Source organism: Labrus mixtus, chromosome 20 (assembly GCF_963584025.1).
Source record: "Labrus mixtus chromosome 20, fLabMix1.1, whole genome shotgun sequence".
NCBI classification, from domain to species: Eukaryota; Metazoa; Chordata; class Actinopteri; order Labriformes; family Labridae; genus Labrus; species Labrus mixtus.
The window spans coordinates 12677303-12702737 of NC_083631.1; the positions used below are offsets into that span (position 1 = coordinate 12677303).

The 25435-nt window shown below is 38.9% G+C and overlaps 1 protein-coding gene across 1 annotated transcript; it reads right to left on the bottom strand.

Moving 5' to 3' along the window:
• Window positions 1-2011: 2011 nt before the first annotated feature.
• Window positions 2012-25227, bottom strand: hs3st2 (heparan sulfate (glucosamine) 3-O-sulfotransferase 2). Its single transcript, XM_061027141.1, has 2 exons — window positions 24293-25227; window positions 2012-3327 (listed from the first exon to the last, which is right to left on the bottom strand). Exons 1-2 carry the CDS (start codon window positions 24784-24786, stop codon window positions 2709-2711), a joined length of 1113 nt encoding a protein of 370 aa, XP_060883124.1. The 5' UTR covers window positions 24787-25227; the 3' UTR covers window positions 2012-2708.
• Window positions 25228-25435: the final 208 nt, after the last annotated feature.

Consider the following 25435-nt stretch of genomic DNA (forward strand, 5'->3'; position numbering starts at 1 on the left):
CCTTCCTTTATAATGAGCCGTTAATACATTAAGACCTCAAAGAACAACGTGTTGTCATGGCCTCAGCTGCATGTATGACACTGTAGGTGAAGGCAGGCTGCAGGCTTGCAAGGAAGTATTACAGATATATGAGAAGTATATAGGGAGAATGTGTACAGAACTGAGGAACTACATGGCGCACCATTGTCTGCACCATGGCTTGTAACATGTCTCACATTGTGGGTTACAAATGGCTTGCAGCGACATTAAAAAACAGAAAACAAATATCCAGTTCTTTTTACTTCTAGATTCTGCCACAGGGACAGTATTGGCAGGCTAATCAAATAATAATGGAGGAATATCAGAAATAAAAGCTCCAATAAGCTTTTGGCCGTCACATTTCTACTGCGAGAGTGTCGTTGTGATGGAAGAGACTATCAACTTTGAATTATATCCAACAGTTGCTATCTTGCTATCTAACTACATAATATACCTTAAAGGTAGAGTCAGTATCTTTGGAATCTGCCTGTTGGAAAGACAGGTGCAAAACGTGGGCGTTTAGCTTGTGCTAGTGTGGTAGCTTGCAGTGTAGGTTCAAGCAGTAAACATACGCACTACATCCTGCAGTGAGTGCGCACTTCCGGAGGCGATGAGCCGAGGACCTCCAGTTTGAATGTTGTGTTTACAAGCTGCAACGAAAAATGCTACGGATTCTACCTTTAACTGGCAGGTCTGTGTTTTCAGTATTTGCGATACATTACAATTACTTGTGCATCATTCAAGTCCAAGACCAATGTCCTTACTTGGACAATAAAGAGAATCAAATGTGTATTGCATCGTATCGTATCATGTCTTATTGTGTCATGTTTTTCATCAAGAACATTACAGGACGATTAAAGCTATTCTTTGTGTGTTAAATTCTTGTTAGTAAATGTTCAGAAACAGATTATTTAGCCACATAAAGAAAGAAAACTGTAAAATGTACTTTGTGCATCTTTTCCTGCCACAAATAAATAGATGTGCCACAAGCAAACACCACAAAGTCAGTACCTCCAAAACAATTCAAGGGACATGATATAAGCTGAAGAAGAGAGAGTAGTTAGGCGTATTAAGTAATTAAATGTTAAGCTTAGAAACAACATAGTGTTGCAGTTTCAGCAGTTTCGAAAGGTCATGTTGTTGTGAGTTCACAATGGAGGTTAAATCGAAAGCTGTATTCATACAAGACACAAATATTACCATGGGAATTCATTTGATATAACTGCAGAAGGTTGCGCTAATCTCACATCTTTAATCTGCCGAATGCATTTGCTGCCATATTTCACAGAAGACAGATAACGTCCAGCATAAATTAGCATATCATCAGTTTGGTTTTATATTGTATTTGAGCTACTTTTTTTTTTTGCAGAGGTTTTTTTTTGTTCTTTTTTGCCAGTCTTTTCCCTTCCTCTTTTGTGTCGAGAATTTTGGAGGCTTCAGTGGAAATTATTAATGACAACTCTGATTGCCTTCAGGGTGCAAATTCTAGAGGTTAATCTATCCGCTTAGCATGGAGGCACATTTAGAGAGAGCACGATCACATCCATCAAGAGAGGAATTTTGAAAGTTAATGAGATCAATGACATGCATGGCAGCATTTGGTAAGAGAGGTTTTATCTTTCAACATTCTCAGTACGTAACATCATTTTTATAGTAAGTTATATACTCTTTGAAATTAGGATAGGAGATGTGAGAGAGAATTTCCACACTCACTCCGGAAGGTAAAGCTTAAACACAAAGTGGGTTTGTATTTGTAGAACTGTTTAAGCTAGACTTTACCCCTTGGGCAGGTTTTCAGGCTTCATATACACCACACTGTATTTACTCTACTGTATAACACACGCTGGCAGCAGGATTGGTTAGAGTATGTTTTGGGAATACCGCTAAGGGAACACAAATACAGCACAAATGAGGGGGAACATAACTGATATGAAGAAGAAAACATCGGCTTATCTTGACTCAATGTGGCAAGAAATCCAGAAATCTCCAAATGAATTGTAGAATGAAACACTTTTGCCTTTTTTATTTTGATGATCACAACAAAAATACAGTTCAACCAACAATAAACTCTTATTAAAGCATCTGTCTTAATATAGCTTTTTTCTTCTCAGTTACAGTACTTTTATAAAGGCAGTTCTCCCCTGTTACCTATGAACTTTTAATACGTTTCACTGCAGAATAATTAAAAAGGCTGATTTTGTTATCACTCTGACATTTTGCTGCAACTTCCCATTGAGAGCTCTTTTAAACAGCCATGCAAGTGATTGATTTTGGCGCACAAACAATGAATAAATAAGAAATCCAGGGTGAAAAATAATTCAAGCAATGTCTTTAATTTGGCTGAAATAGCCAAATGACAGGACAGCATGGGGACTGTTGCAGATTAATGACTTGTTTAACGAAATGATTATGGTTGTCTGACGATTAATTCAATTTGACGTATGTGGTATGTGGTAAAGAAAATTAGGCTTTGAATATAATTTCTTAAATATGTGGCACTTGTTATCAGAGTGACCCTGTATGGTTTGATACCATTTATATATATATTTATTTAAATGTCTAAAAGGTATATTCTTTTATACTGATTAGTCAATGTATACATATGTCAATAAACTTTTGAATTAAATATTTTGCTGATGATAACGTAATTTGCATTTCAAATCTCCAAAGGCGATTCCTATAATGCACTCTTAATCCCACTTGAAGTCGTGTCCAACAGTTTCATAGAACTTAATATTATATGGCCTGTAAAACTCCTGCAGCTGCTCTATGACCTCCTGGTCGATCTGTACATGAGTTCTGCCCTTGGATTTGCCGAGGCAGCGCGGCTGGCTGCTGCTCTCTGGCTTCTTCAGACAGGGGAATCCTTTGGTTCGATTAAAGTAGAAGTGCTTGTCTGTGATTATTCGTTTCAGTCCTAGAAAGTCCTGAACTCGCTCCATTTCCCCGGCTGGATCGGTGATCAGCCGCTCCCCGCTCACAAAGTGCATCTGCGATGGGCGGAAGTACTGTAGCCAGTTCTCCAGGTGCAGGATATACATCCCTATTCGAATGGCATTCCAGGACGAGTCAACAAGACCGAGACTTCTGTTCTTAAAGGCCAGTTCTTCAAACGTGGGAATGTCAGGCTTTTTGGAGAGAGTCTGTGTGTAGTCGGAGATCGCTCTCGTGACTGGGTTACGCACCACAACAATCAGCTTGGTCTCATGGGACATGGTGGCGATGCGTCTGGGCGCCTCCCTGGTGACAAAGTAGCTGGGAGTCTTCTCTAAAGTGATTTGGCTGTCGAGTGTTCGTGGCATCAGCCCCCTTGGGAGAGAAAAAAAGAATAAAAAACAGATGGATGAGTCAGCAGAACTTGTTTTTTTTCCTCTCCAGAAGCAATTCCACATTCCTTTTGTCTTTCATGGATGACAATCACAAAGAAGTTTAAGTTCAGGATTTAAACACTTATCCTGCCAGTTGTCACATATATGACATAAACACCTTACGTATTAAAACTAGTGGTGCAAAGTGCACATTTACTGTGAGAGAGATCAAACATGTATTATTACGTTTTGTGAATCATCAAAATCCTTCAGAAAAACAAGCAAATACAATTTTGTGATGTACTGTAAAAGGTGAACTCAGATCTAAATTTATAAGATATAGTGATAAAAACATTATTACATTTCTAAAAGCAGATCAGCTGTTGTTTTTATGTTCCAGGTGACTATTGTATAAGCTCTTAGGTTATCAATTTATATTTTGGATGTTCATTATAGATACTGACAAATTAATTTAACTTGTAAATAAAAGTAGAGGATGCAAAAAGGAGACTGTCTAAAATAAATATTACAGTACTTTTTTTAAATGGTAGAAATGAAGAAGTAAAAAGTACTGGTCCTCTGAATAGCAGTAATACATTAGTATAGTATAGTAGCATTGTTATTCTATTAAAGCTATAAAAAGCAGTTATGATATTCCAGAGAACACCGAGGTAAATAGAGTATAATTAAATACGTCCTGATAAAAAAGGATCAAATGCCAAATGTTTTACAAATTCATTGGTGACTGTTACAGCTTGTATAATCCAACATATGCTTCATAATTATCACCATGCTGCCATAATAATGGCTTTGAAAACTGCAGGCAAATTGTCTAGATTCGTCACATTTGTCAAGCGAGTTTTCATTTCCAGTGTAACATGTCATTCTGCTTTGGCACTCAGGTTCAATTAAAGTTGATTGATGAGGGTCTGATGTCAGCGTGCCAGGCGAGGAATAATGTACCTCTGTCACAATTCATACCATCCTTTGTTCCTTGTTTTGATTCAGTAGAAAAAAAGGACTCTGCTGTAGTGTCAACACAATTACTCTTTGATATGCGAGTCTACAACATGAGACTGTCTTTTTTACCGCCATGATTAGAGGGGAGTATTTTTTTTTGTTTTGGAGCTTTTGAAACAGTTTCTGGATTTCACTTCCATACCAAACAGTTGGATGATTAAATAACATACTTTCTTTATTATTACTGTTTGGAGGCATCGATTAAAAACCTAACCTTTCTTAAAGTTTCTCTCCAAAGGTGTGCGTAGGCACAGGTTACCTCTGAAGTCTTGAAATATTGATTCATTTAGCTTTATTTATGAATCCCGAGTTGTTGCTTTGGGTGCCTCTGGGCCACTAGCATCTATTAATCTTTTATAAGAACAGCACCTTTTCAAGCAAACTGCTTTCCTACACAGCAAAAAAAAAAGAAAGACTCGCAGGTTTTTTTTTTTTTTCTCTTTCCATGAGTTGCAGAATGTAAACAGATCTTTGTTTGTGTGCTGAGAAAGTGTCTTTGTTATCTGGCCTGTCAGTACTGTACATTTTCACCAAGCCTCGGAGAAGAAGATTGTGAAGATGAGACGATCTCGTGTGCTGGTTCAAACCTCCAACTTGTCACATAATCTGCAAAACTGCTCTGACAGTGCGAGCACGTACAGTGAAAGGTCACAGATGGCTCTGCTCAAAATAATATCTATGACTGGAAGCTGTTGATTATACAACTGTACACCGCACTTTACTGTAGACAACCTTTTTACACCCCACAGTATGAGGATACTGGGAGTGATGGTTTCAAGAAAAGGACATTTGAATTAGTTTAGAGCAGATTTCACACTGATATGTTTCACTCACACTGGCTTATTCTGTCTCCACAAAAAAAGAAAAAAACAACCAAAGTGAACCTGTCTGTCAGAGGAAGTTGCAACATGTCCTGGCTTACCTTGAGTTATTGATTTTTACAACTGTTCTGTTTGTTTACTCCCACTGAGCATCAGCAGAAGGAAAACAACATGAGTGGTAGACAGAATAAAATAAAATAAACTTGAATACAAGGGCAAAGTTTCATTTAAGTATTGGAAGGAAATTGTATATCTTGTATTTGTGTGTGTGCGTGTGTGTTGGTAGAGGTTGGGGAGTTTTGATTTATCCAGATTTGAACATAAAAGGGAATTAATTTATTTCCTCTATACATACAGTATGCCTTTTTCTATACCATCCTCAGTCCTGGAAATCAGTTCATTAAATTAAAAGCAGTGCACATGACCACAGGGCTCTTCACTGTTTTTGAGTATGAACTCTTACCTGTCTCTCTGCCTCAGTGACTAAAACTTTTTTCCCTTCATTATCAGACATATTGTTCCATAGTACATCTCTAATACAGAGCACTGTTATAACACACTAACAGGACTTTCACGCTTGCACAAAACTCCCCAAAAACTGAGGATATCAGGGTGAGCTCCATGTGTGAATGCAAACAGTCTCCTGTTTTACTCTGACTTTATCTGCGCTTTCTCCTGCCAGCCATTTAGTATTTTCTGCAGAAAAACCGAGTGAGCTCATGTGAGAATGCAGCAGGAATAATCAGGAGAATTCACTTCGAGCAAGCGGGAGGCGTGGTGACGTTTATTCCCTGCGATTGGTGCATGGAGGCGTCCAGGATGCATCCTTAACAGATGCCCGAACCACCTCAACTGACTCCTTTCGATGCGAAGGAGCAGAGGCTCTACTCCGAGCTCCCCCCGAATGTGTGAGCTCCTCACCCTATCTCTAAAGCTGAGCACAGCCACCCTCTGGAGGAAGCTCATTTCGGCTGCTTGTATCTGCGATCTTATTGTTTTGGTCACTACCCATAGCTCATGACCATAGGTGAGGGTCGGAACAAAGATCTACTGGTAAATTGAGAGCTTTTTTCCTTCAGGCTCAGCTTCCTCTTCACCACAACGGTCAGGCACAACGCCTGCATAACTGCCGATGCCGAGCCAATCCGTCTGTCAATCAGACAGTCCATCCTACCCTCACTCGTGAACAAGACCCCGAGATACTTGAACTCCTTCACATGGGGCAAGCACTAAATGCCAATATTCTCCTAATAGCATCATATAGCAGACTCTGTTGCTTTGTCCAGTACTTCCACATAGTTCTTTTTACATTGTGTCTTGACTCAGGAGACCCAGTAGAAAAGGAGGCAGTGTCAGATCAACACCCACTGCAAGGGATGCAAGCGCCCTTCGGTGGGAAGTGCACCGTAAGGGTTGAGACCTTTGGCCCCAGATGTGTGCCTTGGGTGCTGCGGCGCTCTCCAAGGTGCTGATCGTGCTTTTGTTCATCTGTTTGTTTGTTCGCCACTGCATCTTCTATGCTATGGATTTCTGCAGTTATTTTTGTATATACTTCCATAGTTTGACATGCCCATAGATAGCCTTGTTTTTTTTTTCAATCCAACCTGCAACCTGTTGTTCATCCATTTGCGCGCGTGTGTGGGCATGCGTGCGTGTGTGTGTGTGTGTGTGTTGTTCAATTATTTTCTCAGTTGGGGAAAAAAATCCAGTTGCACAGAGGAGGAGGAGCATAAAAAAAAAAACTTCCTCTCATTATTTCGGTGTCCCTATTTTGCAGTGTTTTTATTCAAATGCATAGCCTAATATAGCCAAACTAAAAGTTATGTATTATTTATTATTGTAGAATGTATTTTAGCAATAGACATGGAGCAACAGTAAAAAAAAAAAAACAGCGCACTATGAAAAAGCCGACAAATATTGTAAGCTGACATGAGACATTTAAAATGTTGCCAATGCAGCTCTATGCTCTGTGATATTTTATATGTACATAAAAGTAAGTTGTATTTATCATAATTTCTTGTAAATTCATCCAAAAAATGCATTCTTTGTGTGCTTCTGAGCACAAACAATGAAATCACATATGACGGTCTGACAGACTGCTGCGGCGCTTGGGGGGGGGGGGAGGGGATAGAATGCTGGCAGTCCAAGTGTTAAAAAGCCTAACCAGGGACAAGGACTGCAAACTAGCCATGGCTAAAGTCCTATATATATATTGCATCGGTTGCACTTTAATTAGATGTAGAAATGTCGAAATGTATTGTCCCTGACAAATAAATTGATATAAAAATAAAAAATTAACTGATGCTGAGGTCCATGACAAAACATTTACATGCAGCCATAGTTGCTTCACAGGATAAAGCTCACTTCATGGGACACATACTGTCCCCAACAAAAGCTTTTCTAACATATACAAACAGTTGAAAGGTATAGGCTTTCAAATAATGGATTGACTTCTGCCCAAGTCAAGCATCTGAAGCTTGCATCAGGACATGCAAAGCTTTGCCCTAACCAGTTTGTCTCTAAATAAAACAATCACAGCACTGCCAGAGTTGAGACAAATGGCAGTAAATAACAATTTACATGGTTTTCCTTTGTCTATGTAATAGATTCTTTAACTAGCTGTTCCTGCAGCCAAGGAGAACCAGGTGCTGTCTGTTTGAATTAAGGATGGTAGTCTGAGTTTTTAGCAGTAATTTTGCATCCTTAGAATAGTTTGCTCCTCCACAACTGAATTACTTAGCAAATAGAACTTAGAGTGGCATTTTAAGTCTTATGAAACACTTTGCAAATTGCCCACTGATTTGAAAAACCGTTCTCTCAGCCACATAGCAGCAGCATTCTCATTTATAAATCTTCTACTTTTATATATCTTTCTTTTCGCTATTGAGATAGCAGAGCTCAGACCACGAGGGGAACATGTGTTACCTCAGGCAGGTGTCTGAACCTACCAGCAAGATTTCTTTCTCTCCTCATTTCCCCCCCCGAGGAATGTACCAGCACTGAATCTGAAATGAGGAGATAAAACTGAGGGTCTTAATGGCAGAGGGTAGTGGTGTGCTTTTTACTAAAAAGCTCTTCAGTCCTTGCTTGGCGATGATTATGTGCAGTTGGACAAATCTACATGATTGTAATTTAAAATAGAATCGCCTGGAGGGTAATCACTCTGAAACTTTTGCTCCTTTTAAAGTGTGCACAGATCATTGGATTAAAAAAAAACACTTTAAAATGCACCATAATGTAAGCAGCTTGCTTTTTTGGAGAGGGGCACACACACACACACACACACACACACACACACACACACACACACACACACACACACACACACAGACACCTTGATTAAGTGACATTTGAGGGAAAGTGCTCTGATTGATTACCACCTTCTCACTCAGAGTCAACACTAAATTCTTTGGGGTAATTTACAGTCTTCTCTGTGATTCTTGATGAAACTTTAAGTCAGGTTGCATTACAGGCTCTTCTGTGACATTTTAATCACTCCGAGGGAAAATGAACTCAGGTGTGGAGGATTCTCTTTCAATACTGGGGATAGAAACTTATTCCTGGTCCCAGATAATTTGTTCTGGATGCTTCCACATTTCATTTGACGCGGTAATTGTATGTCTTGTTTGTGATTTGTGTGGAAAAAGAAGCACATTTGAATCCTTTTTTTTTTTTTTACGTATGATTGAACTGAACATCACCCTGACATGATGAGTTCTTTATGATGTACTTTCCTAATCATTTGTGCAATTCAATATTTCTATGTAACTAATAAAAAATCAGCCTGGCTAGTTTATAGTCATTCTAGAAAGATTATTAATGAACTCTCAAGTATCAGTTTTGCTGTTCTGATTTTTTTTTTTTTACACCACAATGTGTGTTCAACAGTGTCAGTGTTATGTACTGAATGATACCCTCTATGAAAACAGAAAGAGCAGACACTCAAATCAAACAGACTTATCTAGATGTTGCTCCAGCCATGCTTGTAAGAGGATTGTATTTATTATTCAATATGGCTTTGTTACTTGAATCTAGGCTATGAATGAACCACTCTGTATATTCCTCACTGATCTAACAAGTTCTGGCCTCTTCTAATTCTAATTTGATGACTCTCTTATCATCTTCATCAGCTGCATCACGAGGAAAGATACAATCTAGAACCAGCTGCTACTCTTATCTAGTGGTATTTAGGGTTAACAGTGGAAAGCATGGCAGTCATTGGCACTCATTAGAGATCTGCGCTGTGCTAGTCTGCATATTGTAGTGACCCTGAAAGAGCCCCGCTGGCTGTCTTGCTAAACACTTTATCTCTGTTGGAGGAGTGGAAGCAGAAGTTCACACTTAGTTCCCTCTGGTTGCTGCGATATCATTACAGAGGAATAGGCCACAAACATAGAAGTCTTTACTACACAGTCCAAAGGAATCCCCATTAAACCCAGATGCACTGTCCTCCTGCAGCGTGCAGCTCCACTGGGGGACATGTTGCTCTTTCAACTGCAACAAATGCAGCACAAGTTTTGATTGCCAACAGTAATGGGAATATAGGTTCCTCTGAAATTAAAGTGTCTAAAACATAGTTAGTAGTATTTTATTATCTTGAGTTATACAGATCTACAGCTTGGACTTTTGCAAGCTGGTTAACATCTGTAAATTGCCAATTCATTCCATAACAATCGGACTTCCGCTTCCTATGCCGACCTGGAGTTGTAGTCATCTGTGGTGTTTCACTAACTGAACATCTGAATATTTTGAATCCCCAGAACAAGAACATGGAAACATACATAATTTAGCAATTCATTTTTTTTTTATTTGACCTTTTGAAAGGGGGTGTTTTGAATAAAAATATGAAGCAGATTATTGTTTTGCTAAACATGTTCCATTTAAAACTTTTTTTTAAATTCACTCTGAACCTCCATAATCTCCTCTGCCTGAGCAGCCTGGGTTCAAACTTTTAAATAAAACGTGCATTTGTATTCTTAACAAATAAATACAAATTGGACTAAAGGTCATGCCCTCTGCCTCATCCTAGCCAGCAGAGTGCATGTGTGTGTGTGTGTGTGTGTGTGTGCGTGTGTGTGTGTGTGTGTGTGTATGTGTATGTATGTGTGTGTATGTGTGTGTGTGTGTGTGTGTGTGTGCATGTGCGCGCTTGCGTGTGTGTGCTTGATTGCAAGAGAGACATCAGGTGTGCAGGAGTTAGGCTGCAGCTGCAGACCATCTTCAATCAACTCTGCTATAAAATGCTGGGCTTCATCTCCACCACTGCCAGATTGTAGACAGTTTCTTCAGTCAGTCTTCAAAGTCAGCTCTGGTTATCAATAAAAGCCTTTTAATTAATGAACTTGCATGAAATAAAAAAAGAGGGATTGAAAGTTGGTAACTCTTACATGGGGGTCTTTAATGATGTCGCACACACACAGAAAAAAGGAATTATTACTGAATGACTTAACACACTCACATAGAAGCTTCTAGATGTGTGCAATGTGGCCCATATAAGGCCAACACAGAGAATAGTTAGTTAGTCCGGATCATCTCCTGGGTAGAGACCAACAAAGGATTGAATTACGTACTTTGCCATTTCTCTTCGAGAAAGAATTTTAGGACTTTTTGGATTACTTCTTGAATTCAATTGTATTTCCGGTACTGGATTACGAGTTTTCCTCCTAAATGCCTTCGTCCAGCAGCAAAAAAATAATATTCTGCTTATGGCCGAGCAGTTTCCCCCCCTCTCTTACAAATTGGACAATCAGGTTTCAAGATTTGAATCACTTTTAACTTATTTCTAAAAAATAATCAAATTATGATCATGGACAAATTATTCATAGTTTTTGAGCTGTATGCTTTCCCTGCTAAAATTCTATGAATAAAATTAATCAACTGCAACTAAAGTCTAAATTATGGAAATTTGTAGTGTGGGATAACATCAACAGAAGGTTCCTATAGGTTGCTCTAGCCAATGTAAATAAGCAATGAATTGATAACCTGACCCTTTAAACAGAGAGCAGGGGCTCGTTTCTGAAAGAAGGTTCAACAAACCCCTCAGTCTAACCCTGAGCTCTGAGTTGATTTACCATCGGGTGGGAAACTCTGAGTTTTCGGTTCCAGATCAGCAGATTGAGATGAGTAGGTCCACTCGGTGTTCAGCGCGACTATAAAAAGCCACCATGAATGGAGCCCCGATTCTACGATTCACCATGGCAACAGGTGACAAAAAAGAGATCCTCGTACTTTAACCATCTCTAAATATATCACTATCCTCAAGTGGCCATAGGCTACGGCGAATATGAACAGGTTTTAAGGATGAAAAAAAAGTAACACTGCTGCAGCGCAGCGGCAAAGGAGAGAAAAGTGGTGTAAGAGAAAACAGCTGCTCGCGTCAACGCGTAAAGTGTATTAGGCTAATTTAATATTTAATCAGAATTAGGCCTATAATATTGCAGGTCACTGGTGGAATGGTATTAAACCTATACAATTTATTTTCATTAAGATGCAATCCAGCAGAAGAAAAGCGACTTTAAAACAGCTCAAAATGAAATATAAGAACATAATAGGCTCATATAGACTACCAGATTTAAAGTTAACTTCATTCAGAGTCTATTTGAATGTGCATTAACTTTATCCCCAACATAATGCTGTATTCAAACACAGGCTAAATGTCCTCTCACCTTTATCCCGTATAGTTTATTAGGCTAATTAACCCTAATTAAATTAACATCTCCCGACGTTAATGTCAATTAATGTAGGCTCTAATTCCCTGCGGAGTAGCCTAATGCAGCCCCTTCATACCGAGGCTCGACTAAAAGACATGCCATGTTCGATAAAGTAGTTCGTCTTAAAGGCCTACGCTGTAGTATTGCCACCCTAACATATCATAACAAAACAACCTGGATTTTTATTCAGACAAACGGTGAATCTTCACTCACAGACTCAGTTACCATAGTAACTGACTCAGAGGTAAAGTAACCTCTCCCTCTGAAGCGGGCTGGAGTTACCCCTCTTTCTCGGGTTTGATTGACCTCCTCTTCTGAAACGGAATACCCAGTGTTTCCCTCATTTCAGGGTGAACTGACTCAGAGTTTACACAAAACCTTCTTTCAGAAACGGGCCTCTGGTCAAGTACCTCATGTACAGGGGTAACTCCGGATCTAACAACAATGAAGATAATACTTCTTAGTCTACCATTGTGAGTACAATCAACAACCTTCAAATTGTGTTTAACCTTGTCCAGAGAAGTGGACAAGGTGCCAGGCCTAAAATGACGTGCCTCTCGAGTTTGAAAATTATAGTTAAAGATGGTTGTCAGAAGATTTACCTTAGACAATAAGGTTATTGAATGTAGTTCAACATATAAATATGAAGGTTCTTCCAAGATGAAAAGCTGTCTTTTAATTGTCAAATTGATTGTCTATCAACAATCTGAGGTTAATATAGCGAAAGCATTATTTTTTTGCTGTTTAAAACAACACCATCTACATTACAGGGTCTTCACTAGAGGAAAGCATATAGTGTTCAAACTGGACAAGGTTCATCCTCTAGGGAGCAGACCCCCTCCATGTATCATACAAGCTGCCTGGAAAAAGTTTTTTCCAAAAATAAATAGAAAACTGAAATCAAACACAACATAGTTGAATACTAACCTCTCTGACACAAACTAATGAAAAGGTTGGACATTAAAATGTATTATTTATTAACAGTACAGTCTGTGGTGAACCCCTCCCCATGCCTGTTTGTAACACAAAGGGCCAAAGGCAGCATCACCCACAGTCTTGCTTGATTTCCTTCCCAGTGACACAGCAGACTTTTCAGCTCTAGACAAGTGAGTCTTTTTTAAACAGCTTCAACTTTGTGAAGAGCGCCGCAGGTTCATCAGGGATGCAGACCATCGAAACAGGTAAAGGTCAGCTTTGGATCGTCTCATTGTGAACAATCAATGAACTCCGAATTTATTACTGTCATTTCACTGTGGTTTGAACTTATAACAGAATGTTGCACAGGACGAGATCTTGGCAAATGTTTGCGAAAACAAAATTACCATGCAAAAAGGCTACAGGAATGCAAGTAACTTACAAAGAAAAAAACAAACAATAACTGTGAATGTAGCTCCACTGCTGAATGCCCTCTTTAATTCATGAAGGTTTAATATGAATAAACATTTTAATGAGTTGGAGGATTTCAGGCTGATCTGACTGGGCTTTTACTCTGAAACCATAAATCACAATGTGAAGTGTTTCTGCAGGGGCCGGGAGACTTAGATAAGGGTCTTTACCTCCCGTTGGACTACAAATATTTGTCATTAAAAGGCCTAATAATGAACCCTGCCATTAGCAACTTGCAGGACCACAGGCTGACCGTGGAGTCGCCTGAATCAAAGGATCCATTACATGCTGTGTTTGTTCGGTCTCTGGAGTTATTTTACAGCAAAACAGTCACACACTAAATTAGAAGGAAAGTCTCTCGGGCTCTGGTTGCCTGTGTGTTATCACAGTTAGCAGCATGCAGAGGAACGATGGTCATAGTGTCTGGCAACACATAAAACATTTAGTCTGGAAACAAAAGTGTAGTAATGCAGAGTCGAACGACATCCAACACACAATCATTAAATGATCTAAGTTGCAGCTTTACAATTATGTTGTTATCTTCAGACTACACAATAATATACAGTGGCCTCTAAGGGCAATTCTTCTGCAACCAGACAAAACATTTCGGTTGTAATGACCCCAGATACACAACATTTTATTTGTTTGTGTGTTTTTCAGTTTGCAGCATATTTGCTGTCAATACATTGGTAAAGACTTTTTTGCGGCATTTTTTCAAAACTCACAACACTTCCCTGTTTTTGTATTTTTGTTCTTTTGCACCTGTTTCGAATTTTGCATTGTGCCTGAAATTAAATTAAAATTTAAATGGTTTTTGGGCCCTTGTAAGGTGTTTGTCTTTGCGACCACAAGTACACACAATAATACTATGCAAAAAACCACACACAGTTGGAATTAAATATTGTGTCCTGATTAGTTAACCGTAATAAATCAGAGCCTACATGTGCACTATCCTTAGTGCCTGGCAGAGTAACTGCATGTACTGTGATTTGTGTTTCTGTTTTCAGTTAGCGATTGCACATATGAGATAAATCTAATCTAGGATGCAACAAATTCTCTTCTTTTTTCTTTTGCAAACCTGATCTAACAGCAAACAAGTTAGAATCACAAGTGAAATTTCCGGGTTTGCAAACTTTTCTCCATACTCTAAGAAATATTCTTACAAACCATTTGTCCTGAAAGGCCTTGGAAATCCTAAATGAAATGCACAGACTTTCTCCCTTACTGTCAAAACCCATTATTAGTTTGGATTACTGAGATATTCGACTGTGCAGGCAAAATGTTCTGATGATGCGTGAGTCTCATAATGTCTGTGCCAGTGCCCTTCCTAAAAATGGAATCTTCCTCTAGCTCTCTGGAAATGACAGCCGAGCTCCAGTCTCAGACGGAGAGGCTGCTCCATTATTAAAGTATCACTCACTTAGATTACAGCAGTGATGACATGTGATCATTAATCACCTGAAACAGAGGCTCGCCGCCTTGGAAGTCGATTAAGAGTTAACAAAGAGCAGTCCAGACGAATACAGCAGTCCTGCAGCCAATTTAGCCAGGTTAGGAACAGAAGGGAATGTCAATCATGCACTTTTTTTTCTAATTCAATCGAAGACAAATTGGTTGAAATTACCAAATAGGCTGAGCCAATGTCTTAATGTAAAGGAATTGTTTTGACATGAGTCCAGCCCTCAGCCATATAAAATCAAAGCAGGACAATACAGTCCTGTCAAGGTGGGAAAAAATGTTTTGCATAATGTATTTGACCTTGAACCAAAACCAATTTAATCGCTGTCATTTCAACACTAAGCGTGTGTATCATTGAAATAACAATTATTCATGGTTTGGTGTGCAGAGAGAAATGACTGACACTTGCTCCCCTTGAACAATAACGCGTTGAATTGAGCTGAGCTACGAGCTGTCACATTAACATGCGGGGCATGAAAGTATCCGGACACTTAAATGAAAGACTCAGATGGGCGAAAGAAGAAAGAAAGCCTCTGAAATCTTAAATGGGTCATTGTCAGACGATAATCGATCCCTGTTTGGTTTAATTTTTGAGATAATTACTGCTGATTCATCTGAAGAAAAACTTAAAACCATGAGTGTAAATGACTTTTCAACTCTGTTTAAAAAGAATCTTACTATTTTCCTGTATCATTATCACTTTGTTAAGTACCCTAATTATCGATATGCAGATGATAGTGCAGTTTCATAACAAATTTAACTAACATGTATAGCAAGGAAACTTCTTGAATTTTCACCAGCTTTGGAGCTCCGATACAGATTCTTTCTGGGTTTACAGTTTAGCCTCTAGCAATGTGACTGTCAAGGATATTTCTAAATTGAGATCAGACAGTCATACACCTTAAGTAGAATTTTTCTTCACTAAGTTGTTTGGGAGGTACAAAAGGCAGGAATAATGGAGATGCAGGAGGAAGCACTCAGACAGGATTTGATCTGTGGTCATAGGGGAGGGGCAGAAATAGTGTGAGCTGAGGATCCTGACTGATGGTATTTAAAGAATCACAATGTCTCCAGAATGATAACGTTATTTGATTCAGGCAGCGGTTCAGCAGAAAATAAATGCAATGGGCACTAATTTCATGATATGTCAAATGTAAAAATATTTTTTTTCATTTATTGTGAATTAAAAGTCTGTTCACTGTTTACATCTTGGATTGGCAATTGGTGACATTTTGTTTTTTGTCAAAACATATTTGCTGTTGCACAACAGTGCTATATACAGTAAATGTTACTTAACACATGAAAGTTACAGTATGCACACAATCTGTGAGCATTACGAGAAAAGGTCCAAAGTGCATGCTACTAGGCCTAGTTAATTAATTTAGTACAATACACTAAACAATTTATATGGTTATATATGCAGGCTTTAAAAAAGCCAAAACATGCAGCAACAAATATAAAAACTATTTATATAGGCTACAGTAGAGTAGACTGTTTTGTCACATTTTGTGGAGTAAACGAGAGTGAATGTCATCTGCATAACAGTGGTATGAAATATCTAGAACACTAACTAACCGTTTTGTAATACCATCACTAACGTTTGGTATAATTTACCCGATCAAATATACCCGATATAACATATTTTCCCATCAAAATATATTAAAGTACAACAATACATGGCAAATTTAAGTACTCTTCTTTTATTTCCCCCTATACAACGTTTCATAAAACGAAAAAGGTATCATTGGGGAGACCCTACAAAAAGGCTCTAAAATTAGTGAAAATTAGGGAATCTTTAACAAAAAATTCCTCAAAAAATAAATAATGGAGCTGGGAATGTGTTCTTCAGTCCACCTGTTCTTGGGACATTTGAGCCTTGTCCGGTAAAGGCACTGACAACTGTGGGAAATATTTTACTCTCTATCACTAACTTTGTGTGAAAATCACCCGAACACATGCCTGTTAAAAAAAACAGGGATGGAGCAGGGAAACACACCTACCTTCAATGACGTCAGTGAGCAGACTGAAGCTACCCAAGGACCCACCCAACTCGGACAGCAGCAACACAATGAAAATCAAGTGACCTTAATTGTGTGGGTAAAAATCACCCGACATTAGTGTTCTATGGTTCTAAAGCTGTATATTATGTGACCAAGTGGAGGCAAGTACAAGGCCAACAGAATTGGGCCCAGGACAGAACCTTGGTGAACTCCACAAGCCATGAATGAATTTGAGGAAATTTAAGTTTTTACTGTAACAGAGAATGTCCTGTCAGCCAGGCAAGAGGAGAACCAGTCTAAAGCTGAACCAGAAATACCCACTGCCTGAGCCTTTCAACCAACATACTATGGTCCACAGTATCGTATGCTGCGCTGAGATCCAGCGAAACCAATACTGATCATTCTTCTGAATCACTTTGCATTAAGAGATCATTAAAAACTCTTAGAATAGCTGTTTCTGTAGAGTGTGACTGAAGAAAATCAAACTGAAACTTATCAAGGATATTATGCATTTCTAAGGCAGCAGTGAGTTATTTGGCAACCACCTTTTCTTAAACTTTCTCAATGAGGGTAATGGAAATATGCCTTAAGTTTTGGGGCAGAGAAGAGTCAAGATTAGCTTTTTTGAGAAGTGGTTGAATAGCTACATGTTTGAAATAAGATGGGACAGGACCAGATGTTAAGAGTTATTGAATATGGGCTGAATACATGGCCCGATGGAATTAATAACATTCTTTAACAGAGAAGTGGGCAAAATGTCAAAAGGACTTGTGGAGGTTTTCATCATGCTGACCAGATTTGTGAGATCTTGTATGGAGATCAAATAAAACCTTTCCAGGATTGATTTAAGTCAGTCATAGTGATGAGGAGGAGCAGGTGGAAAACAAAGAAGAAACCAGAAAAAAACAACACTGGCAGGTACAGGTGCAATTTGCAGGGCTGTTGTAGGCAAGTTCAATCATCATACCGAAATTAGAAGTCTCTCCATGTGTGGAGTGGTGCTGAAATTGCATATACGGTGAATTTCATGAAATACTAGTTTCCATAGGAATGACCAAATATTTAGCGTCAACCTTATATAAGGGCCTATTTATTCTAAAGTCTGGGCTGAATTTCTGTCCCAGTACATCCCTTATTGGTAGTCACCATATAAGACACTTGAGAACCTGTTTTTTTTTTGCACTTATACATTTACTTAATTTTTTAAATATATCAGTAATGGGGCTGTCTTACTATCATATAGAAGCCTCATACCTCTCCATACAATTAAGACTGTTTAATAAGCTTTTCAATGGATTTTGCATTTTGTATGTAATGTATGCATGTTTACAAGATTTACATGCATGAATAAAAGCACAACCTCTTCTTTGGAGACCAGTCTCAAAAAGAGATGTTTGGTAATAAATGTTAACCACCGCATGTCTCTGAGCTGCACTGAAAGACAGCTCATTAATAATGCAGAGTTGCGCCTTATCATCCCCCCGCTGTATAATGTGCAGTTTTCTGTGTTAAATGAGAACCATCTAACTTTCTGTCCTCATCAACCTTTCTGATGATACTGTTCCACAGCTCCCTGCCTCCCCGAGCCAATTAATGTGGACCAAGAGAATATTTGTAGCTGCAGCCTCTCATACAATTTCAACCCTTCTCAGGGAATCTACTGGAAGTGCTTCTGACTCCTGTGAAATCAATAGATCTGAGATGCCCTTTTAAGTCCTGATGGTGTACAGCGACGTGTTTGTGTTTGATCTTTATGATTCTGTGGAGGATGGAAAAAGTGGCAGGAGAAGAGTGAGGAAATAAGAGGGCAGTGAGACAAAGTGTTTTATCAGGTCCCGTACGGTTTTATGTGGACACACTTGCACGGAATAAATGAGGCCATGTGTGTGTTCTGTTCAAGAGGCGCAGTAATGAACATGGCACCATTTTTCTTCTCAGCCTAAATTATCTGTCACATGCTTAATGTAACGGGACACAGTGCAGAACAAGTGACCATTGGAACTGAGGAATAATTGGGTGTCACATGTTGTATGATTTTCTTTGCTACAGATATCAGCCATTGAGAAAAAAAGTTTCAAGAAGTGTTATGAATGAATCTTTATTTACTCTTCAGAAAACAGTATGTACAGTCTTAAGACATTTTTTTAACAAAGATAAATAAATTAGTTGGAGCCATTGTGCTAGAAAATGCACATAAACTGAGGTCATAGTCAGGGCTGGTTTTATCCCCCTACCCATTTCTATACTGACTGGTTTCCATAATCCAGCGGTTGCTGTGTTTTCTTAACAAAAGTAGTTGTCTGCTTCAGTCACAAGATTCGACTCACATTCACTCATATATTAATGGCTATTTTCAAATCTCATGTCTATTGCAGCAAAAATGATCAAACCCGGCAGATGGCTGTTTCATCATGAGCCTGGATTTGCTCAAGATTTCTGCCTGTTAAAAGGAAGTTTTTTCTTGCCACTGTAACTTTTGCTAAATGTTGCTAGAGTGCTACGCTCATGATGGATTAAGCTGGGTCTTTAAGTAAGGTCTTTTACCTGCTTTTTATAACATAGCAATGATTATGGTCTGTTTTCCTGCTCTTTTGTAATATTAAATAACAAAGAGGAAGGTCTTTTTGATTGATTGATCAAATTAAAAGTTAGTTGTTCATCAATGTCACCAATGAATAAACCATATATGTTTAAAAAATAACATATTTGCTTAATGGAGTTGGGGTAGGATTCATTCTCAGAAGAGAAAAACGGAATAAGTCCTCCACTCATCTGTATGGGCCACAAAGTTCCCATCAACCATATGGCCTTGTCAGGTGTCATCAACTACGTCAGCACTCAGGTAACATTTTGTTTTGTGCACTTTTTGTTATGCTCTGGTTAACAGTCATAAAGTTTATTTTAACCATGTTTTGCGTAGGTTAGATCATCACTGTTAAAAATGATTGAAATGTCATAATATAAAGTGTTGTAGAGCTGGGGGCTGCAATGCAGTGGTAAATCTAGCTTTAGTTTAGAAAAAGCTGTTGCTGAATATGTTCAGGTTCTTCCTGAGATAAGATCAAGGTCACCAATTGTTTCAGATCTGCACAAAACAAAATGTTACCTGGATGCTGACAGAGTTGATTGATATCTGAAGGTGCCATGAGATCTGTGTGATATTTTGTGGCTCACAGAGACAAGCGGGGGATTTTGAAGTGATTCAGTTTTACTCTCTTGAGATCGACTCTAACCCCACTCGACAAAATAATACCTTTTCTTGTGTGTTGAATGTCGTTATGAAGCAGAATAATCCAATGATCAGGTCCAGATCATGGTCTAGAAATACCTTTAATGATACAATAAGTTCAGCATTATTTTACAACGGCTTCATTCACACACATTTTCAGATGCAGTTCATGCAGTTAAGTGTCTGCACTGTTTACCTGTCATCATCTACATTTCTCTTACTTATCACACACTATTGTTTTTTCCCTTTCTTCCATCTATAATCTGCTGTCTGTCTGTCTCTTGTCATCCCTTCTTTTTCATCTGCAGCTATTTTTCCGTCTGTAATCAATCGACAATTTGGGATCAGACGAGTGAGACCTGCTAATTGAACAACAGCCTTACAAATACAAAATTAAGGCTATGTATCTTAAATCGACAAGGTTACTACAGACACTAACCTCATACCCTGAATGGAGAAATGGGAAGCGCTGAGCAAAATTGCAGGGAAGTTTTCAATCTGGCTGTATACGTTCAAATTTAATATTTTAAGCACGTTTGTCCCTCCCCAGAACATGACCCTCGAGGCAACCACCAATATTGCGAATTCCTTGATCTGGCCCAGGTCAAGGTCAGTAATAAACGTCCATTGCCGGATGAGTTAATCAAATTAACATCCAAATTATTCACTGGCATCTTCAGTAATTTGTTAAGAAATGAAGTCATGTATTAACAGTAAGTAGTGGGCCTGCATGTCTAATGCTCAATACACACAAGGCATAATAATTAGATTCCATCGTTTTTCATGGATCAGGAGATACATTTCAAATCTCATTTATGCACATGTTTGAGTAACCTTTGTTGATCATTGTTTGATTATTGGATCGGTTCTTTAAGCCTGATCAAAAAGTTTTGTGAATTTTGAAAATATATACCTTTAACTGTACTTATATGGACAGCTGATTACTTGAGCACCAAGCACAACAACACAAGTAGACTGTATTATAGAATGTTTCAGTGACAGTTCATCAAAATGAATAGACACTTTAGGGTGACGTGCTTTCAAACAACCCAAACATTGTGACAGATAATACTGAGGGCTGGTCCAATACAATGAACATCACTCAGTCACTTGTCAGGTTGAATAACACTCTGTTCAACTGGAATTAAACCAGTCGACATATCTGCGGCATTGTTAAAGTATTTGTTTTGAGTGTAAGAACTGTCAGCTTCGTGAGATGTGCACAATATTACAGCTTTGTTATTTTCTGCGAGTTGAATCCTATCTGTGTGGGTCCTTTATGTATCTTTGGTTGAATTTAGAGTGACAGAGAAAAAAACATTTTGTAATGCCCAAACGACTGCTCCAAAAGTTTGCTTTCTGATGAAGTAAAATGGCCCTATTGCATCATGAAGCTACGCGAAGATGGACTTCATGTAGAACTTGGTTCAGGGAATGATGTCATGATCTTCAACATTTTATTTACAGGGACAGAAAAACGCAACACATGCACATGCTTGTGAAGGCTAATAAATGTGGGCAGGTTACGCTGTGTCTACACTTGCTTAAATGATTCAACACGCTCACCACTGTAAGGCAACATCTCTGGGCCCATGTTAACTGTCTCCATGTTATGAAGTATTTAACAGCAACTCCTCTTGCTAAGAGTTACAAACACCACAGTCCGTCCTTTGGGAATGTTTTACATTATCTACTATTACATATCTACAATATGTAGATTTCACCGCCAGGGGGCTCTCAATCAAAACTACATTAACAAAAGATGTCGTCAAGGCTAGCGGGGAATCATGGGAGCTCTCTCTGCTACTCCCCCCCCCCCCCCCCCCCCGGTAAAAATGAACTCCAAGTTTACGTAGTAAAGATGAATGGGCAAAACAAACCCGAGAAAGAGAATATGTTTACTGACGATGGATCCATATATCATTTACATGACGTTTTTATCACAGCAGCACATTCAGCAACAGTACGGCAGCTTTCAGTAGCAGTTCCCGCTTCCTTTGCGTTCTTAGGCGTTTCATCAGGTGTTTCCACGGCAACGATAAACATTCTGTCTGTCATGGCGTCATATCATGGCAGCCGCCTCCGCAAGACACGTCCCATTACAACCCTACAATTACGGATTTCTCTGGCTTTGATAACTTTTGGAAATATTTTATGTAATATAAGTACTGAACAAAAAAAACATTATAACATGCGTTTAGTCAATTTATAATGAATTTACATATTTTAATGAAAACATTGTTGTCAAATTCTACATATTGTACACTTAAAACAAAATTTAAATCTCTCTTTTATTAAGCAGCTCAACATTTCTTTGATTTGAGGATTTTAAAATGCTAAAAGACTCTTTCCTTTACATGCCAATAAAAGGAAATAGCAGGCTTGATAACCACAAAATAATACAAGATACATTTAAAAGGAAAAGTTGTAAGTTAAAGAGACATCAATGAACATGCTAATTACTGAGCAATTGTTTACTTTTTGACCTCCAACATGGGTCTCTGGTACTGTATAGTTTTTTTGATTTACATTAATGCATGTTTGTAATATAAAAGCGTCATGTTTATTGGTTAAAGCAAATAACTGAATGTAGAGGCATTTGAGAGAGAACTATTGTATGCAGCCAGGCTATGTGAGTGTGTGTGTGTGTGTGCGTGTGTGTGTGTGTGTATTGAATTGTCTTGGATCTGCATGAGTACACTCGTAAAACACTGGCATTGTCACTTTCATTTTATCGTAAGTTTATTTTCATTCTGAATGAACTGTTTCTCTTTTAGAGAAATTTAAAAGAATGAACTAATCCAAAATGTCTCATTATTTTAGTTCTGGTTGTATCTTTTCAGACATTTTCATCTCTGAATACATTTCTCACAGTTTGATTTATAGTATGAAATAAGGCCCCTGACACATTCAGAATCAAACACTGTTGCTGCAAAAGATTAACTCATTTAAGGTTAACACATGCCGAGAGCTTTCTTTTTTCTTTCTTGAATGTGGTATGTTTGCCTTCATATAGCTTTATGACATTTTTGAAATTTCAATCAAGCAATAAGGAACTTGTTCAGTGGATTTAGCAGGAGCCAATTATTTCTCCATCTGAGTGATAAAGTATTAACAGCTAGCTCTCAACATGAATAGCACCTCTAAACAATGAATTAATTATGTATGTGCAGATTTAAGAGATCTAATTTAAATGTCTTTTAATTGAATCATAGATGTTGAGAAACGGAAAAGCGGGGCTACATAAAAGTAAAACATAACAATGATGTGAGGACACTGCAGGCTGAGATATGATGGGCAGGTGCTCATATACATATGTTGCAGTGCTGCCTGAGAACAGTGACTTTATCACTTGCACTATGTCATGGGAGAAATGCTTCTCAGTCTGCGCCAGCGATGCTGCAGAAACTTTTGGTATGCAGCTCCAACAATCAATCAAAGTTTGACACAACGTCATCAAGCCTTTTTTTAAAGGAACCTTTGCAGACTTGATTACAACTTCTTTTATTCAGTTTGGCAGTGCATGACAGTTTCTGTTAAGAAGAATCTTATAATAATAATAAATTCAAAATTTTAAATTCAAGAAAAATCGCTTGACATAGAAAGTGAGAACTAGAATGGTGACTCGATCTGATTCAACAGGGGGCATCTAGACATTTTTTAAAAAGTGAAGAAGTGCTGTAAACACTGTGACAGTGATGCCACCAAATCAAGCATGATTTGAGCCTATTCACCTTCACCAACACAGGAACGTTTTTTTGTCCTCGTGTAGCCTGTTTGAAAGCAGCTGGTAACCAGGACGCTGCATGTGTCAGCTGTGTTGTTGGCTGTGATCATGCTGTGAGCTAATACTACATCAGCCTCATGGAGCTGTCTGTTCAGCACCACAGTGTGAAAGAAAGCATACCGATTTCAAAGAAGAATCAAACTTTAGATCTAAGCGTTGGTGTCCTACTTAAAGAGAGTTGCAGGCATGTTAACATGGGAGTAATGTTTCTCTGTATGTATTGTAATAACCCCACAAACATACACTGATGTCTGTGTGTGTTTACAGCACACATACATCATTAAAACAAACTAAGACTGCACATTTGAAATACTTATGTAACTCGGGAATGTCTTTATCTTTTTCTCACTCTCTTAAGAAAACGAGGTACACAATTTTAGCATGTCAAAATTTTGGCTCATATAACAGAGTCGGGTGCCCACTAGAGCGAGGACTGCTCTTGGGGGGGCGCGGGGGGGCTGAAGTAAAACATCTGTCCAAGCATACACCGAGACAAATGCATCTATCTCAGAAACAGGACCAATGGATACCTGGATGTTTCATTATTTTCCTCACCTGTACCAGTCGAGCCCTCTGTCGTAGTTCCTGTCGAAAAAGTGCGGCTCTGTTCCGAGCGCGCGCACATCTGGATGTATCCGGATGAACTCCAGCACCGCTCGGGTGCCTCCTTTCTTCACACCGACTATTAACGCATTAGGCAGCTTCTTATTCCCGTATTTCTGAGCCACACTCGTGTTTCTTAACTTCATGTCAGCCCAGTGACTTCCTGATGAGTCAGGAGATTTGTTCGATCCTCGCTGGGCAGCCGACGCATCCAGAGCGGACCTGACTTCCAGCGAAGCGCAATTGTCCAATTTCCCCAGAAGTTTCTTCCCTCCTGCGTTCTTGCTCGGCGGGCATCGTTTCCCCTCGTAACCCTGATTTGTCATGATTGTGCCGCGACAGAAAAGAATACTGTAACATACATAGGAGCAGGACAGTGACACAGTGAATATGAAGGCGAATCTGGCTCTAAATCTGTTCGTTGTTGAGAGGAACCTATGTGCCATGTCTCCATGGGTTCAACGCGCTGCATGATTTTCCATCGGAGTCTCCCTCCTCTGTTGGTCTGCAGCTGGAGTGTGGCAACAAATAAGGTTGTAAAGTCAGACACACTGGCATATGAGGGTAGGGGTGGCTTCCATGGAGGCATCAGCTGCGCGTAAGTCCCGTTATTTATTTTCATAGGCTGTCTAAAGGTGCGAGAAACTTGGAGCAGAATATGATTTCAGCAGCTTCCAAGAAAATAAACGGGCAATAGTATAGTATATAAACAAGTTGTTGTTAAGTAGTTAGAAGTCAATAATCCGGATCAATTACTGATGCCACTCTCCTTCAACGAATCCCAGAGGATTTGTGCGCACATCTTCATCCTCCAAATAAAGCCCTATGCGTCCTCAGAGTCCTTAAAAGTCTCACCAGTGCTGTCGTGCTGCTCGCCTGTGACATGATTCCGGTGCTCATGCACCCTCTCCTTCCATAATGAAGTTGTTAAGATATATATATTCACTTAGGCTGACGGCTATAAATATTTAATCTACCTTCTGACGTCATGATCACGATCATAATTCTATACTCGTTTTGTCTTTTAAAGGAACATCCTGAATATTTTAGGCAACATCCTTTTTTGGGGGGATTTCAGATGGAACATTTGGCACC

Bases quoted from the DNA above. Each gene is read 5' to 3' on its own strand.
- hs3st2 (XM_061027141.1), bottom strand. From the start codon at position 24,786: ATGGCACATAGGTTCCTCTCAACAACGAACAGATTTAGAGCCAGATTC. The intron at 3,328-24,292 runs GTGAGGAAAATA...TTCTCTCCCAAG, and splicing joins AGAGGGCTCGACTGGTACAG to GGGGCTGATGCCACGAACAC.